The sequence below is a fragment of the Gossypium arboreum genome, chromosome 8 (assembly GCF_025698485.1).
Source record: "Gossypium arboreum isolate Shixiya-1 chromosome 8, ASM2569848v2, whole genome shotgun sequence".
NCBI lineage: Eukaryota > Viridiplantae > Streptophyta > Magnoliopsida > Malvales > Malvaceae > Gossypium > Gossypium arboreum.
Window position 1 is genome coordinate 141,463,521 of NC_069077.1, and position 16,585 is coordinate 141,480,105.

A 16,585-nucleotide genomic window follows, 5' to 3' on the forward strand; every position below is an offset into this window, starting at 1 on the left:
CTCGGTTCAACCGGTTCGTATCAGTTCTTGAGTCAGCCAGTTTTTTGCTTGGTTGATACCGATTCTTGGGTCAACTAGTTTTTTGCCTAATTCAAACAATTCGTATTGGTTCCCGAGTCAACTATTTTAATGTCCTTCTCCGAACTGGTACCCCGACCGATTCTCGATCCAATCGGCTAACCTAATCCAATTTAAACAACCTTGAGTTGTCTGATGGCCAATATCAGAGATCAAAAAAGAAAACTATTCGAATTTTTGTTCGCAGATTCATAGCGTTTAAAGCTATTTTATGAAAGAAAAACTAAAATGTTAAAAAAGAAAGGGAAGAATAACTTTTGATTGGTGCTAGTGGTGGGAATGGAGAAGGCCATATAACGGCAATTTTAATGACTCGATGACTTAAATGAAAACATTCGAATAGTTTAATAACTATTTTATATTTTTTGAAATTGAGTGATCAAAAAATAAATTTACTAATAGTTCAGTGTCCTTTTATAGAATTTACCCTTATTAAATCTTTAGTAAGATTAAAAAATTGGGCTTGCAGTTAGGCTGTCTTATTTTATGATATTGCTTACCAAAGAAAACTAAAATATTCTTATGGAATCGAACTTATGTGAGATCTTTTTATTTAGTGATATTGTTTTAATGTAATAATAAAAATTATATTAAATTTGTTTTTGTAATCTGTTTCCCATTATTATACTAATATTAAATTTATTATTGAGTTTTGTGTCACCACTCAATCGAACATCAATTTATTTAGTTAATGATAAAAATATTTTACTTTAAAATGTAAACGGTATTGTTTTGAGGGTATTTTGTCATTATATGTATTTTATATAAAAATAGTAAAATATACACACCTCGGGATAAATCTCAAAATTATAAATGAGCTTTAATTTAATACGTAATTATGTACATAAATTTTAATTTGGTGCAATTATACACGTGAAACTCTAATTATGGTTTTAACATATAGTTGAAACTTTAATTTTGTTTTAATTATACGCTTTTGAAGAAATAAATTCATCAATCTATTTTTATATCAGATAAATATAATTACAACATATACAATATATAAACATAAAATGATATTATATCAATAATTGTATTAATAATTTACTGAAAAATTTGTTCAAATCAAAATTTTATGTATAAAATTACATAAAATCAAAGTTCATATATACAATTATACATTAAACTAAAATTCATGTATAATTTTAAAATTTATACCTAAATTCGAACTCAAACTTTTGTAATTTTTAACATTTATATTTTATAACATTCAACCAAAGTGTCATTTAATATTTAAAAGAAAAATAATAAAAAAAGGGACGTGGGGCTACTACTTTAAAGAGGTAAGGATTGGGGCATTAACTGGGGGAGGGGATTTCCATCCCATTCTTTTTTTTTCTATTGGTTAAATTCTTCTATTAGTCCCTGTATTTTACAAAATTTATGAATTTAATCCTTATACTTTAATTACTTATTTTTAGTCTTTTTAGTTTCCAAACTTTCAAATTTTAGTCCTCGCGAAACAATAACTATTAAATTTTTAATGTCGTGGGTAAAATCAAAGTACAAATATGAGTATATGTCCAAGTAATCACAAAGCGTAAAATCAAACTAATACAACACAAATAAACTAAGAATCCAGAACAAACTAAAACTGTCTAATTGAAATAAAAGTCACATATGACAACAAAACATTGTAGGATTTGGAGATCCATATATATAATTACACACAATAGATCTCGAACTTAGGTACTCATTTACCCAGGCATTTACAAACTATGTGAAGGGATGATTTCATATAATGTGTTGGACCGATTAGACCATAAATTCTCAGTCCAAGCAATTTAGTTATCCAATTCAATCTGATTTTAAATTTTAATGTAATTTTTTATAGAAATCTCCAAGGATGTTTGAACTGGTTGGATGGAGAATTGATCGAGGTATCGATCTAAGAAATGGCTTTGAACTGATTAGACAGTGAACCGATACAAACTTGTTGAAGCGATTGAGATAAATTTTAATCGAATCAATGAGAATGATGTCCTAACCAACTTGACCATCAGTTAAATTTAAAAAAACATTAGAAATCCCCCATTTTTTTCAAATTTTAGTCGAATCATATGTTCAATATCATGTTAACTTGTTATTTGCACATATTACTCATTAAAATCAAGTTATCAATTACGTCAAGACTGAAATTTCAAAATCCAAAAAATACAAGGACTGAGAATATTCCAATTTAAGAATGTAGACCAAATCTACAATTGTATGTATAGTACAAGACTAAAACTTATATATATATATATATATATATATATATATAAAGTATAGAGACTAAAATTAACCAAATCAAAAATACAAAGACTAAATCCACAACTTTTGTAAATTTCAAGGACTAATAACATAACTTAACATTTTCTATTCCCATACTTCAACTTTTCTATGTATTTAGGAGTTGTCGCCTTAACTTGCACTACTTTTCTAGCATACACATGCAAAGATATATATATATATATATATATATATTGCTCAAAGATCTCAGTTTATTGAAGATGGAGCAGTTGTGTTCTTGGTCCTATCCGGGCTGAGATAATACAAGCATAACATGACAAAATATATGTTTATAACTCTCTTTCTACACTTGATTAGTCTCTATCAGTCCTCAAATATACAACAATATATTCATATAAGTGATAGAGACGAATCAAGTGTAGAAAGAGAGTTATACACATATATTTTGCCATGTCATGCTAATGATTTATTCATTTGTATTATCTCAGCCTACATAGGACCAAGAACACACCTGCTCCATCTTCCATAAACTGAGATCTTTGAGCTATATATATATATTCGCATGTGTAAGCTAGAAAATAGTGCAAGTTAACATCACCATGGCAACAACTCCTACATACATAGAAAAGTTGCAATATGGGAATAGAAAATGTTGTTTTTCTATTAATCCCTAAATTTTATGAAAGTTGTGGATTTAATTTTTATATTGAATTTTAGTCTAGCCGCCTTTTCTTTAAAGCAATCCATTCCTTAAAATCGAGAACTTATTTTATGGACTCTTCCCGTCACATCATTCATGGTCATTTTCTAATTTATTTAATGACATTTCAATAATTTTTTCCATATCATTGACGCATAATTTTAGTAGTTTTTTATCCCAAATCCTAAATCTCAAACCTTGAATATTGAACCCTAAATTCTAAACCTCGAATCATGGTTCAAGGTTTAGGTTTGGGGTTCAGGGTTCGAGTTCAGGATAAAAAAATTACCAAAATTATATGTCAATAACATGAAAAAATTACTGAAATGTCATTAAACAATTGGAAATAGACCATAGATGATGTATTGGAAGGGTCCATAAAATAATTTTTCCCTAAAATAATGTTTTATTTGATTTCATAATTTTATTAAGATTTTTAAATAGCATTATTTGTAATTAAAATAGCATTATTTGATTCCTTAAGGTCAGATATAAATAGTATTTTAATTTTATTACGATTTTTAACTTTTTTATATATATTTTTCTGTCATAACTCTGGAAATTTTAACATTGCAAGATGAATGAATCAATGCTTGGATTGGACTAAATTGGTAAGTTTAAAAGGATTTTAAAATCAAATTAATGGAATGAAATCAAATTATTCCTTTTTATACATTATATGCACACGTGGCTACCAACTGTTCTTCCACATGTCTGCTTTTGAACCATGCCAACAAACTAGATTTCCTTATTTGTTCAAACCCTAGCTATTTAACTATAGAATATTTATTAGATATATAATATGGTCCAAATTGTCTAAAATAAATCCTTAGAGACTCTAAAATAAAATGTATGTCAATAATAAAAATTCAATGGTTTAATTCCACTAAACATCTCTAAACTATAACCTTCATTCTAAATTGATTTCTAAAATTTAAATTATTCTAATTACATCATTAAACTATCGAGATTATATCAATTAGGTCCTTTCGTTACTAAAATCATTAATATAATTGATAAATAACGCGTTTGATTTTATGTGATATAATTTAAAATGAAAATTTTAAGAAAAAATGAAGGATGTTTAAAAACATTAATTTTAACGTTTTCAAGCTATTACAAAATTTTTATTATTCATTCTTTCCTTTTCAGTTTAACTTTATTCTTAATTTTTCTTTTTAAAAGTAATGTAACAACATTCTATTTTTCTTTAAGTTTTTTTTTATTTTAAAATTATTTACACAAGAATTAATGTGTAAATTAACAATTGAATTAATAGTTTAAATAATAAAATAACCTGATTTATATAACACCGATAGTTTAACGATATAATTATAACGTCCGAGGCAAATCTGGAGGGGTGTAGGGCCCGATCCCCCAAAATGAAAAATTGTTGTTTTAACCCTTTAGAAAATTTTAAAATTTTAAAGTAATAAAGGTAAAAGTGCACTTTGGCCCCCCTAAAATTATAATAATTTAATTTAATCCTTTAAAAATTATAAAGATATAGACTATTAAAAATTAAAATTTCATTTCAACCCCTAAAAAGATTTTCTGACTTCATCCTTAATAAAGAGTCGTAATTTAAGGATTTGTATTACAATTAACTCAAATTCAATCAATCCATTGAAACATTAATATACAATCAACCATGGGAAGTTGGAACATTGAATAACACATTTATATGTATACAAAGATTTACATACAATATGAAAGTAACACAACATTTTAAATTAAAAATTTAGAACATAAAATCACATACCAAAAGCAAATGAAATCATTCAAATGCTTTCCTTTTTCTTTTCTTTTTTTCACACTTCAAAAATAAAACAAGGAATTTTTTTTATTTTTTATTTCTCAATTTCTTTTAAGAGCAAAAGCTGAAAGTATAATTATAGTCATGAAGAGTGTGCCAGCTAGGAGAGAACCCACCATTGCTCCACTTGTACTTGAACAAAAATCACCAAATTGTTGACAAAAAGGAAGCCAATTGGTGTTTGGGTTCCCATTATGAGCCAGATACACAATTGATGCAACAGCTGAAGCTGAAGCTAGAGTTAAGCCTGTCATTGCCTGCAATAATGAAGTTCGAAATCATAAAATAACGATCATAATATGTATATTATATCGTAACGATGAAGTTAAGAAATTATTTTAGGGAATTAAAAATAAATTATGGAGAAATTAAAGTGTAATTTTACTCTTTAATATTGACCATATTATACCGAATAATTAAATGTTATTAAAATTGGTGTGAAGATTAAACCCTCATGTTCATATGTTGACATAAGTTGAAAAATCAAAACTACTTGACAATCTTAGGTTAATCAAAATTCAGTTAAATTGTAATTTTGATCTCTTTATTATATTTAAATTAGAATTAGTCGTTCTACTTAATTTAGCATTACAAGTGTCAATTTGATATACTGAAAAATTAAGTGTAGGAAAAATAAGTATTGAATTTAAGTTAAAAATATATTTGATATATTACTTAAAATTAATTATGAAATATAATTAAATTATTTGATAAATATAAAATTTAAATTATAAAAAATTCTATTTTAAACATTTCACTGTTTCTAAAATAAATTAAATTAATTGAAAATATTCTCCGTTAAGTGATAAGTAACTCTTGTCTACTTATAATTTTCTATAATTTTTTATAGAAAAATTCTTTTAGATTCTTCTTATTTTAGATTATCAAACATGTGTGAAAAATTAAATCACTGAAATATTAATTTTCAGTCGATTTACGGTTTACACACTTAAAGAACCCATAAACTTTAATTGTTACTAAGATAAGCCTTTAATTTTTAATTTGTATGAGAATGAGCCCCTAACTTTTAGTTTATACCTAAATAGCACTCCTAAGACAAATCAATATTTTATTTTGAAATAAGGGCTAATTTAAATACAAATCAAACTATATAGGAGCTTAATTAATAAAAGTAAAGTAGTCGGAGGACTTCTTTTAATAGTTTAGCTTATTGAGCTTTAGCTCAATTGGCATAATTGCTATTACAACAACAAGGAAGACTTGAGTTCAAGAACGTTAAAACATGTATTTTCGTCCTATTTAAGGGTGGAAAGGGATTAATGATTGAATAAGAATATTAATAACAAATATTTAAATAAGGCATAATGATAAATTTAGCCCTCAACGTTTACATCTTTTGTCAATTTGGTTCTTGTTTTTTTTTAGCTAAATTTAACCATTAACTTTTTAAAAACAGTAGTCAAATCATTTCTTCAACAGAAATACTAACTAAAACATAATTTTTTAACAATATTGATGTGACAACCTGTGTGATAATTCATGTGTATTTCATATTGACATGCCGAGTCAACAAATAATTTAAAAATATAAAAATAAAAATAAAAGTTCATAAAATTTAAAAAAAAACTAGCATGAAGTACATGTGGATTGTAGGCTACAACGCTAAAAAAATTAATATTTTAGTCAATATTTTCATTAAAAATAACAATTTGACCCTTTTTAAAAAGTTGAGAATCGAATTTAGCTAAAATAAATAAAAGCCAAGTTGACAAAAGATACAAATATTAAAGGCTAAATTTGTCATTGTGTCAAATAAAATGAATTAAGATATTAGATGTTCATGGATGTTGGGCCGGCAAAAACTTTAATTTTTTAAAAAAATTAAACTCGAGTTCAAGTTCAGCTCGCCTAAAAAATCATATTACTATTTAAAAATAATAAAATATATATATTTTTTACTAATATTTATATATTCTTATAATTAAATAAGAATGGGCAAAAAAAAATTTTGTCCAACCCTAACCCAAAACAGACCAGGGTCGGACAGACCACCCTGCCGATGAAGAACTCTATTCAGAGATAGTGAGTTGAATTTACAGTATCAAAGATGATAAGGAGGATCCTCGGAGCTTTTGCAAGTGGACGAACGATGCAAATTGTAGAGAATGGCAATGAAAGGAAAAGATAGCCAGTAACTATGCCATTTGCCACCATGAAAAACCTGTAAAATTAAGCCAATACATATACATATATATATATATATATAATCAATGTTTAATTATTTGAATTCCGAAGATTTATCATATGAAAGAAGAAGAACAAGACATACACGAAAGTTGGAATATCATTGAACTGAGCTTCAAACCGTAAGAACCGAGTGGTAAAAGGAGCAACAGCACCAGCATTCCCCATTGTTACGGTGGCACCGAGGGTGGCTCCGATGGTGCACAGTCTCAAAACGAAGTCGCCGATGGCGATTCCTTTTTTTGTTCCTTGATTCGGTGGTTCGAGGATGGCGATAGCTTTCGAAGAGTTTAATAATGGGGCTTTTTCTTTAGCCTCGGCCTTCGTCTCCGGCAGGTTGATTGTTGTCTCCCTCATAGTTTTATTGGTCTCCATTAGAGATTTGGTTTTAAGGAAATAAAAAGAACAATGAAAAAGATGGCTATTGAAAGATGAAAGGAGTATAGGATTTTGATGTGGAAATCACTAGTAGAATGTTGTCTTTATATAGGGATGAAATATATGGTTAAAATTTGTTTTAGTCCTTATACTTTTATAGGTTTTGAGATTCAGTCCTTTAATCCTTTCCTTTTTCGATTTAAAAATCTGTTTTCTATCAGTCATATGCCATATTACAAGAAGATAGTTTAATCAAAATCTCAAATTGATAAAATTTGATAGAAAATACTTACAATTTTAATGATCAAACTCAAATTTTAAATCCAAAAATAGAAAATTTAATTTTTAATTTTTTAATATAAGGATTAAATCTCAATTTTATTAAAATATAAGGACTAACAACATATTTTAACATATAGATATATATGGTACTCTCAGTACTTTAGTATGTAGATATTGGAGTTGTTGGCATGCTGATGTTAGCTTGCACCATTTCCAAAATTTTAAGGAAAATGTTGGTTTTATACTCAGATATCTCAGTTTATGGAAGATGGAGTAGTTTTTTTTTTTTTTCATGTGAGCTGAGATCATACAAATGAATTAACAAACATCACAACAAGGCAAAATATATGGTTATAACTCTTTTTGTTAACACTCCACTCTTAATTCAAGAATTTGAATTTGAATTTTGGAGACGATATTGATAAGATAAACAATCACGAACCTTAAAAGATTAGTCTCCATAATCCGTAACGGACATGAATGGTATGTTGGTTCTATCAATTTATTTTGACAATATAGTCCAAGTTGTATGATTATTTTAGAATCGAATGTATTATTACCAGATAATTGGGTTTAGAGGTGTTTTTGGATTGGATTTAAGTTGGATTGAGTTTAAGCATAATATTAACCCAATTTATACTTCTTGAAACCTGACACATAATATGAACTTAAAATTTTATTTAAGCTTACCCATATTTATAAATTACTAACCTAAACACATTTTAAGCTCACCCATCTTATTTTAATTTCATATATTTTTCATTTGTTAAAATTTTATAAAGAGGTTATCTATTTTTCTTTTCATGTTAACATTATATATAATATTATATATTACTATAGATTTAGTTTTTGTCTTACAAATTACATAAAAAACGAGTTGAGCCTTGAATGTTTAATCTTAAACCCGATTCATATTTTAAATGAGCCTAATTTTTTTGCCTAAGCTCAATTTTTGGGCTTAATATTTTTACCAAACTCATTCAAATTTTTAACAAGCCTCTAAGTTTGGGTGAGTAGCTCAACCCAAGAATATATCTAATTGGGTTAAAGAAAGTGTATAATTAAACCATCAATGTATTTAAGTCCATCCAGCAAATATCCATGTCTACTCGTTGCAGTATATATATATATATTTTTACAATTTGATTCGTGTGTTGATAGAAGAATCATGGATGTTTTTGTACTACGAGTCAGAATGTATTTTATCTCCTTTACTCAAAAAAAAATGAGTAAGTCAATCCCTGTACATTGGATTAAAAAGTAAACTTGTCATTTCTATTAAAAAATTCATCAATTTCTACTGTTAAAAATGGGCGTGACTGATAGAATAACCAAATAGTTACACATGACGCACCACATGTATCTCATTTTGACATACAAAGACTAACTTTTAACGGTATAAATTGATAAAATTTTTATTTGGCTAATGTATAATGACTAATTTACTTCTCTTTTAAATACAAAGGACAAAATGTTACTTAACTTATCGTACAAAAACTTTCACGATACTTTTACGTCCATTTGTTTTAAGTATACTCATCTGATGTCCAACTTGAAATTAAGTTGACAAAACTGATGTAATTGGTAATGAAATTAACTATAAAAAAAATCATAAATATATATAGTGTGAGTTGAATTTACGGAATCAAAGATGACAAAGAAGAGCCTTGGCTTTGTTGCAAGTGAACGAATGATGCATATTATAGAGAATGGCAATGAAAGGAAAAGATAATAAGAAACTATGCCCAGTGCCGTCACGAAAAACCTGTATAAATATAATCTATATATATATATATAAAAGATAATCAAATGTTTATTTAATTTGGATTATGCTTAAATATAAAAACATACAGAAAAATATTGAAATCATCATACTGAACTTCGAATTGGAGGAACTGAGTGGAAAAAAGGAAGAAGTTGATCGGCATTCCCCATTGCTACGGTGGCGCCGAGGGCGGCTCCAAGGGTGCTGTAGCGACGTAAAAAAAAATTTTGTTTCGCTTGGTCGCTAATTGTGGCGATCTATTGAAAACTTGAAAACTTAAATTTTGATTTTTAAAATAAACAGGGAGTCGCCACCGATCTTTTTTCCAGGTGTGACCGGACACCTAATAAATCATCCTTTTTTAGAAAAGAAAACTTATTCTTGCGCAAAAATGAAGGCCGAATTTAGGTCTACGTCAAAAGCCAAAGTAAAGTTGGGTTCGGGAGTCGGTTACGCGCGAGGAAGGTATTAGCACCCTCGCGACGCCCAAAATTGGTATCTTATTAAACAAGTATTGTCTTAATTTTCAAAATTGCAAGTTCAAAGTAACATTGAATCGTGATCCGATTAAAACACGAGAAATTTCAAGTTTCGTTTTTTTTTTAGAAGGACGTACAACACGAGTCGATTGATATTCACCCAACATAGCGATGAAATCAATGACTTAATATTAAATCGGCATGCTGCCTTATTTATTGAAATTAAAAATTATGAGTAAAACATTGTTTAAAATAAGAATTCGTAAATAATACAAAACAATGATGCAATTAATAATGAAATGTTAAAACTGAGAATATTAAAACAACAATATTAATATTTACAAAAAAATAGAAATGATGTACTACCAATATAATAAGAAAAATAATATATTCATAATGACAATAGAAAATAACAATATATACATAAAACATACATATACATATATATATATATATATATATACATGACATACCAAAATGAAAATATACAACATATATTAGAAATATTAATAACAGAAAAATATATTTTATATATATATATGCTAACAACACTACATGAATATGTACTTATATGTATTAAAATATCTACATATATAATGGACATGTACTAATAATGATAATAAGAGTAATAATAAAATACGATATATACCAAATAATACATAATAATTTAAAACAAAATAGTAAGTAACAATAGAGAAAAATGATAAATATAATAATAAATATAACGATATATGAAAATAATACTATATAAAGAAAAGAATATATATACTCCTATAATAAAATATGTGTACTAATATTAATAATAAATATAATAGGATAAAATAAATATAATACTATATACATGATATGGTATTAAAATACGTATATATATAATAGTATTTGAGTATGTACATGAGACAATATAAAATATATACATGGAAATATACAAGAAATATACAACTAATAACATTAAGAATATATATATAATATAAATATAATATATACAATATACACATATGATAAAAACTATTAATATGTACATGTATATCTACATACACATTAAGTAAAAGTACTAATGCTAACAATATTAATAATAAATATAATAATAGATATATATGCATACAATAGTAAGAAACGGAACATAAAGAAAATATATATATATAGCTAAATATAATATAATAATAACAATATATAAAAATAATAGTGATAACAATATTACATATATAACATGATTAATATTTAAAGCTAAATTAAATAGCAAAATAATATGAAATCTAAGGTAAATCTGAAAAATAAATGAAAAAGAAGAGAGAGGAAGAGAGAAGGAGAGGGAAGGGAATTGGCCAAGGGCAGTCAATGGTCGACCATCGGCCGCCGTCTGTCATCACCGGCGCCTTAACCAGACGCGGTGGCGAAAAAATGTAATTTTTTATATTTGTTTTGTATATATATATTTATTATATTTTTTATTATGATGTATATATATAGATTAATAGATTCGAAAAAAGGAAAAAAAATAAAAATAAAATAATAACGAAGATAAAATCACCTTTAGGTATTTTTTGAAGATAAATTCTTTGTATTGATCAAAATTCTCTCCTCCTTTTACATGATTTTTGAATGGCTTTTTATAGCCATCTTTTACATGATTTTCTATTATTTTTTTTTCTATTTTGTAGGTGGTGGTGGTAGACAATGGGAGGAAAAATGGGAGGAAAAATGGGAGGAAAAATGGGGCAAGTGGGAAAGTGGTTAGGTGGCTAGGTTTTTTTAGTTTTTTTTTGTTAGGTTTTTTCTTTTTTTTTTTTTTTTTTTTTTTTTTTTTTGGGTTAGGTTTTTTTGGGGGGCTTAATGGGCTTTTGAATTGGGTTTAATATTTGGGTTTTGTAATGGGTTTGGGTAGATGTAAATGGGTCATGGGTTAAGGGTTTTAGTGGGTTTAGAGGTTTGGTTGGGTTTTGATATAATCGGGCCCGGGCAATTTGGGCTTCTATATTGCCCTCTTTGCTCATTGTCGTGCAACGATAATAGAGCAAAGACTTTCAAGGAAGACCAAACTTGCCGGTCTTGCTAGGTCTTGACTTGCTTTGGAACTCTTCTTGTTTAGTTAGTCCTTTTCATCCACCGCATCTTGTAGCTTTGGTTCAATCCATCGCAAATTCGGAGATATGACTTGTAGCTTCAATCTGTTCCAATGTAACTTCAAGGATATGAGATTTGTGGCTTCGATCCGCTTCACTGTAACTTCAGAAAGATAAGATCTACAACTTCAATATGCTCTTCTATCGCTTCAGTGAGATAAGGTTTTGGTCTTCTCTTCTGCGACTCAAGAAAGGCAAGTCTGATGCCCTCGATCAACTCCACTTCAACTTTAAGGAGACGAATCGGCGTCTTTAATCGACTTCAATCTTTATTCTCTACTCGGTATGTGATCCTGAGCTCAACTCATTTTTCGCAATATGAATTGACTATCTAAAGCAGACATTAAAACAGAATTGAAAATAGCTCAGCGCGTGAGCCAAGGCTCAACTCACCTCTCGCAATATGAGTTGATTTTTTTGAAACTTAACTTGAAAAGCAGATTTTGAAAATACCTCGATATGTGACCGGAGGTTCAACTCACCTCTCGCAATATGAGTTGATTTTTGAAGAACAGAAATTAAAAGACTCAACTCAACTCTCGCAGAAATTAAAAAGCTCAACTCATCTCTCGCAATATGAGTTGAAATTTTTTGAAAACAGAAATTGAAAATAGCTCAGCACGTGAGCCAAGGCTCAACTCACTTCTCGCAATATGAGTTGATTTTTGAAAACAGAATTTGAAAAACAGATTTTGAAAATACCTCGACATGTGACCCGAGGCTCAACTCACCTCTCGCAATATGAGCTGATTTTGAAAAAGTAGAAATTAAAAGGTTCAACCCACCTCTCGCAATATGAGTTGATTCTTGACAAACAGAAATTGAGATTACCTCATCGTGTCCTGAGGCTCAACTCACCTCTCGCAATATGAGTTGAAATTAAAACACAAAAATTGAAAATACCTCAGCGTGCCCCGAGGCTCAACTCACCTCTAGCAATATGAGTTGATTTTGAAAAACAAAAATTAAAAGGCTTAACTCACCTCTCGCAATATGAGTCAATTTAAAACTAAAAAATACCTCAGCGTGCCCCGAGGCTCAACTCACTTCTCGCAATATGAGTTGATTTTGAAAACAACAATTAAAAATACCTCAACGTGTCTTGAGGCTCAACTCATCTGTCGCAATATGAGTTGAAATTAAAACACAAAAATTGAAAATACCTCAGCGTGTCCCGAGGCTCAACTCACCTCTAGCAATATGAGTTGATTTTGAAAAAACAAAAATTAAAGGGCTTAACTCACCTCTCGCAATATGAGTCAATTTAAAACTAAAAAATACCTCAGCAGTGCCTCGAGGCTCAACTCACCTCTCGCATAATATGAGTTGATTTTCCTTGAAAAGCATGAATTAAAAACATCAAAATACCAAAACACGTCCTTTGGTAGAATTCGGTGTCTTTTCCTTTGATTCGGTCGACTCTCATTCAAGATTTCTTGCTCTGTTGGAGTACTGTATATGCCATGTATGATGTTATCATGATATGCACATGTTTGTCTTAAATGCTTTTATGCCTACATGATTATGCGGTGCTCCTTAAGCATGTTTGTCGGATGTCCATTTAGCCACGATTGTTGAGGATCTGTGTTCATTGCTTTGATTCTCGACTTTCTCTTGTGCCTTATACTGTCTTCAAGCTTCACGAGTAATCGACGTTTCTCGATATTACTCTTACGCTTTCGATTGAACTTTGTTCTTACTTTGAGACTCTTGTGCTTACCAAATTTTCATCCGTAATGCTTAACATTTCTTTTGTTTAGAGTATGTCATTTCACCATTTATCATGTAAATAAACACATAATGAGATACATGAAAAGGTCGATAGGGACAAAATGATATCTCATATTCATCTATTTCAAATGTGGCAAACAAAGCAAGTTAACCAATGAGAGTAAAAATGTCAAAAGAAAGAAATGATCGTATTCAACGGATACAAATGCTCTAGATATTCAACACATGAACTCTTTCTCGTTCCTCAATCAAAATCTTTTCGAGCTGCTTCTTGCGTAGAAGATTTCAAGCTTTAAATGCTTCAAATCATGTAGTCTCACTGTTTGACCCATTGTTAAACGCCACGCTCTTTAAGCGTGTTTACCTCATTAGGATGCCCTTCGGGTTTTCATCCTAATCTTTTGTGTTAATCAAGATGCCTTTTGGGTTTTCACCTTGATCCTCTCTCTTTTTCTTTTTTCTTTTTCTTTTCTTTTTTTTAAGATGTCTTTTTTCCGGTTTTCATCTTGATTTTCCTTTTTTTTAAGCATAATATTTCTTCACAGTATCTGAATTCACTGGATTTGGTAACTCATTCCCATCCATCTCGGTAAGGATCAAAGCTCCGCCTGAGAATGCCTTTTTTACAACGTATGGTCCTTCCCAATTTGGTGCCCATTTTCCTCGTAGGTCTTTTTGTATTGGGAGAATTTTTCTCAGCACGAGTTCTCCTTCATGGAATTCTCTTGGTCGTACCTTCTTGTCATGGGCTGTGATCATCCTCTTTTGGTACATTTGCCCGTGACAAATTGCCCTTAGACGTTTTTCTTCAATGAGGTTCAACTGATCATATCGAGCTCGAACCCATTTCGCTTCTTCTAACTTTGATTCCATCAATACTCGCAGAGAGGGATCTCAACCTCGATAGGTAGCATGCTTCCATTCCATAGACTAGAGAAAGGAGTTGCTCCGTAGATGTTCGCATGAGATGTGCGATATGCAAACAAAGCAAATGGAAGTTTCTCGTGCCAATCTTTATATGTCTCGGTCATTTTCCCAATGATCCTCTTAATGTTCTTGTTAGTCGCTTCAATGACCCGCTCATCTTTGGGCGATAGGGCGAGGAATTATGATGCTTTATTTGGGCCGCCGCACACTTCTTTCATCATTTTATTGTTCAGATTCGTGGCATTATCTCGAAATGATTCTTTCAGCAAACCATACCGCAAATGATTTCCTTTTTCAAAACTTACAAACTGCAATCCTCGTCACATTGGCAAACAAGCGGCTTCTATCCATTTTGTGAAGTAATCGATAACCACAAAATGAATCGATGTCCATTTGATGCTTTTGGAGAAATTGGCCCTATAACATCCATGCCCCACATAGAAAAAGGCCACGGAGAAGTCATGACGTGAAGGGCGAAGGGCTACATGAATTTTATCGCCATAGATTTGACATTTGTGGCATTTTCGCAAACCGACATGATCGCTTTCCATCGTCAACCAAGAGTAACCGAGTCTCGTAATCTTTCCGCCATATTGAAACCATTGGCATGTGTCCCATGATTCCTTCATGGACATCTTCAAGTATCTTTCCGCTTCGACATCATCCACACATCTCAAAAGTACTTGATCCTTTCCTCTTTATACATGATATCCCCATCAAGAACAAATCCACGCCATTCTTCCGATTGTTCTTTTGTCGTTCTCATTTGCTTGTTCGGGATAGCTTTGATTCTTGATATATTCTAAGATATCATGGAACCATGGCCGTCCGTCGCCTCTTTCTCAATGCTACAACAAAGGTGCGGGGACCTCGTATATGCTCATTTTGAGGGCATTATTTCGCTTCTTTACTTGCTTTGAACATTGAAGCCAAAGTGGCGTAGGCGTCACCGATTGGTTCTCTTCTCATGGAAGTAATGAAAAGTTATTTCTTTGAACTCCTTGATCAATCCACCACTAAATCATTGTACTTAATCAATTTTGAGTCCTCACTTCCCACTCTCCACGGATTTGGTAAATCACTAGGTTGAGTCCCCGTACACCTCCAAGATCTCAATGTTTCGCTCGATAGCTGCACGAAGCCCCATGATACAGGCCTCATACTCTGCGATATTATTGGTACAGAAGAAGTTCAGTCTTGCGGTGAACGGATAATGATTCCCGTCTGGTGATACCAGGATTACTCCAATTCCATGCCCTAGAGCATTTGATGCACCATCAAAGCACATCTTCCATGACTTCTCTTTTGATGACTCGGATTCTATTTCTGTGATACACATTAAGTCTTCATCTGGGAAATCGAATCTTAAAGACTCATATTCCTCTGTCGTTCGAGTTGCTAAGAAGTCAGCTATTGCGCTCCCTTTTATCGACTTCTGATTTACATAGGCAATGTCATATTCCGAAAGGAGGATCTGCCATCGCGCCATTCTTCCTGATAGTGCCGGCGATTCCATCATGTATTTTATTGGGTCCAGCTTTGAAATTAGCCATGTCGTGTGATACAACATATATTGTCTGAGTCTCTGAGCTACCCAAACCAGAGCGCAACAATATTTCTCAATGGACGAATATTTTGCCTCATATTCAGTGAACTTTTTGCTGAGGTAGTAGATCGCTTTTTCTTTCTTTCCTGACTCGTCGTGTTGCCCTAGTATGCAACCTATTGAACTTTCAAACACAGTCAAATACAAAATCAATGGTCTTTCGGGAGTTGGCGGTACTAGCCTTTGGAGGATCGGACAAATATTGTTTTATCTTATCAAATGCCACCTGGCATTCCTCATTCCATTCTCCCGGGTTATGTTTTCGA

At 30.5% G+C, this 16,585-nt stretch overlaps 1 protein-coding gene across 1 annotated transcript; it reads right to left on the reverse strand.

Moving 5' to 3' along the window:
- Positions 1-4,746: 4,746 nt before the first annotated feature.
- Positions 4,747-7,483, reverse strand: LOC108469439 (casparian strip membrane protein 2-like). The gene is made up of 3 exons (XM_017770322.2): positions 7,117-7,483; positions 6,885-7,008; positions 4,747-5,083 (listed from the first exon to the last, which is right to left on the reverse strand). The coding sequence occupies exons 1-3, from the start codon at positions 7,404-7,406 to the stop codon at positions 4,868-4,870; spliced, it is 630 nt and encodes a 209-aa protein (XP_017625811.1). The 5' UTR covers positions 7,407-7,483; the 3' UTR covers positions 4,747-4,867.
- Between the last annotated feature and the right edge of the window lie 9,102 nt (positions 7,484-16,585).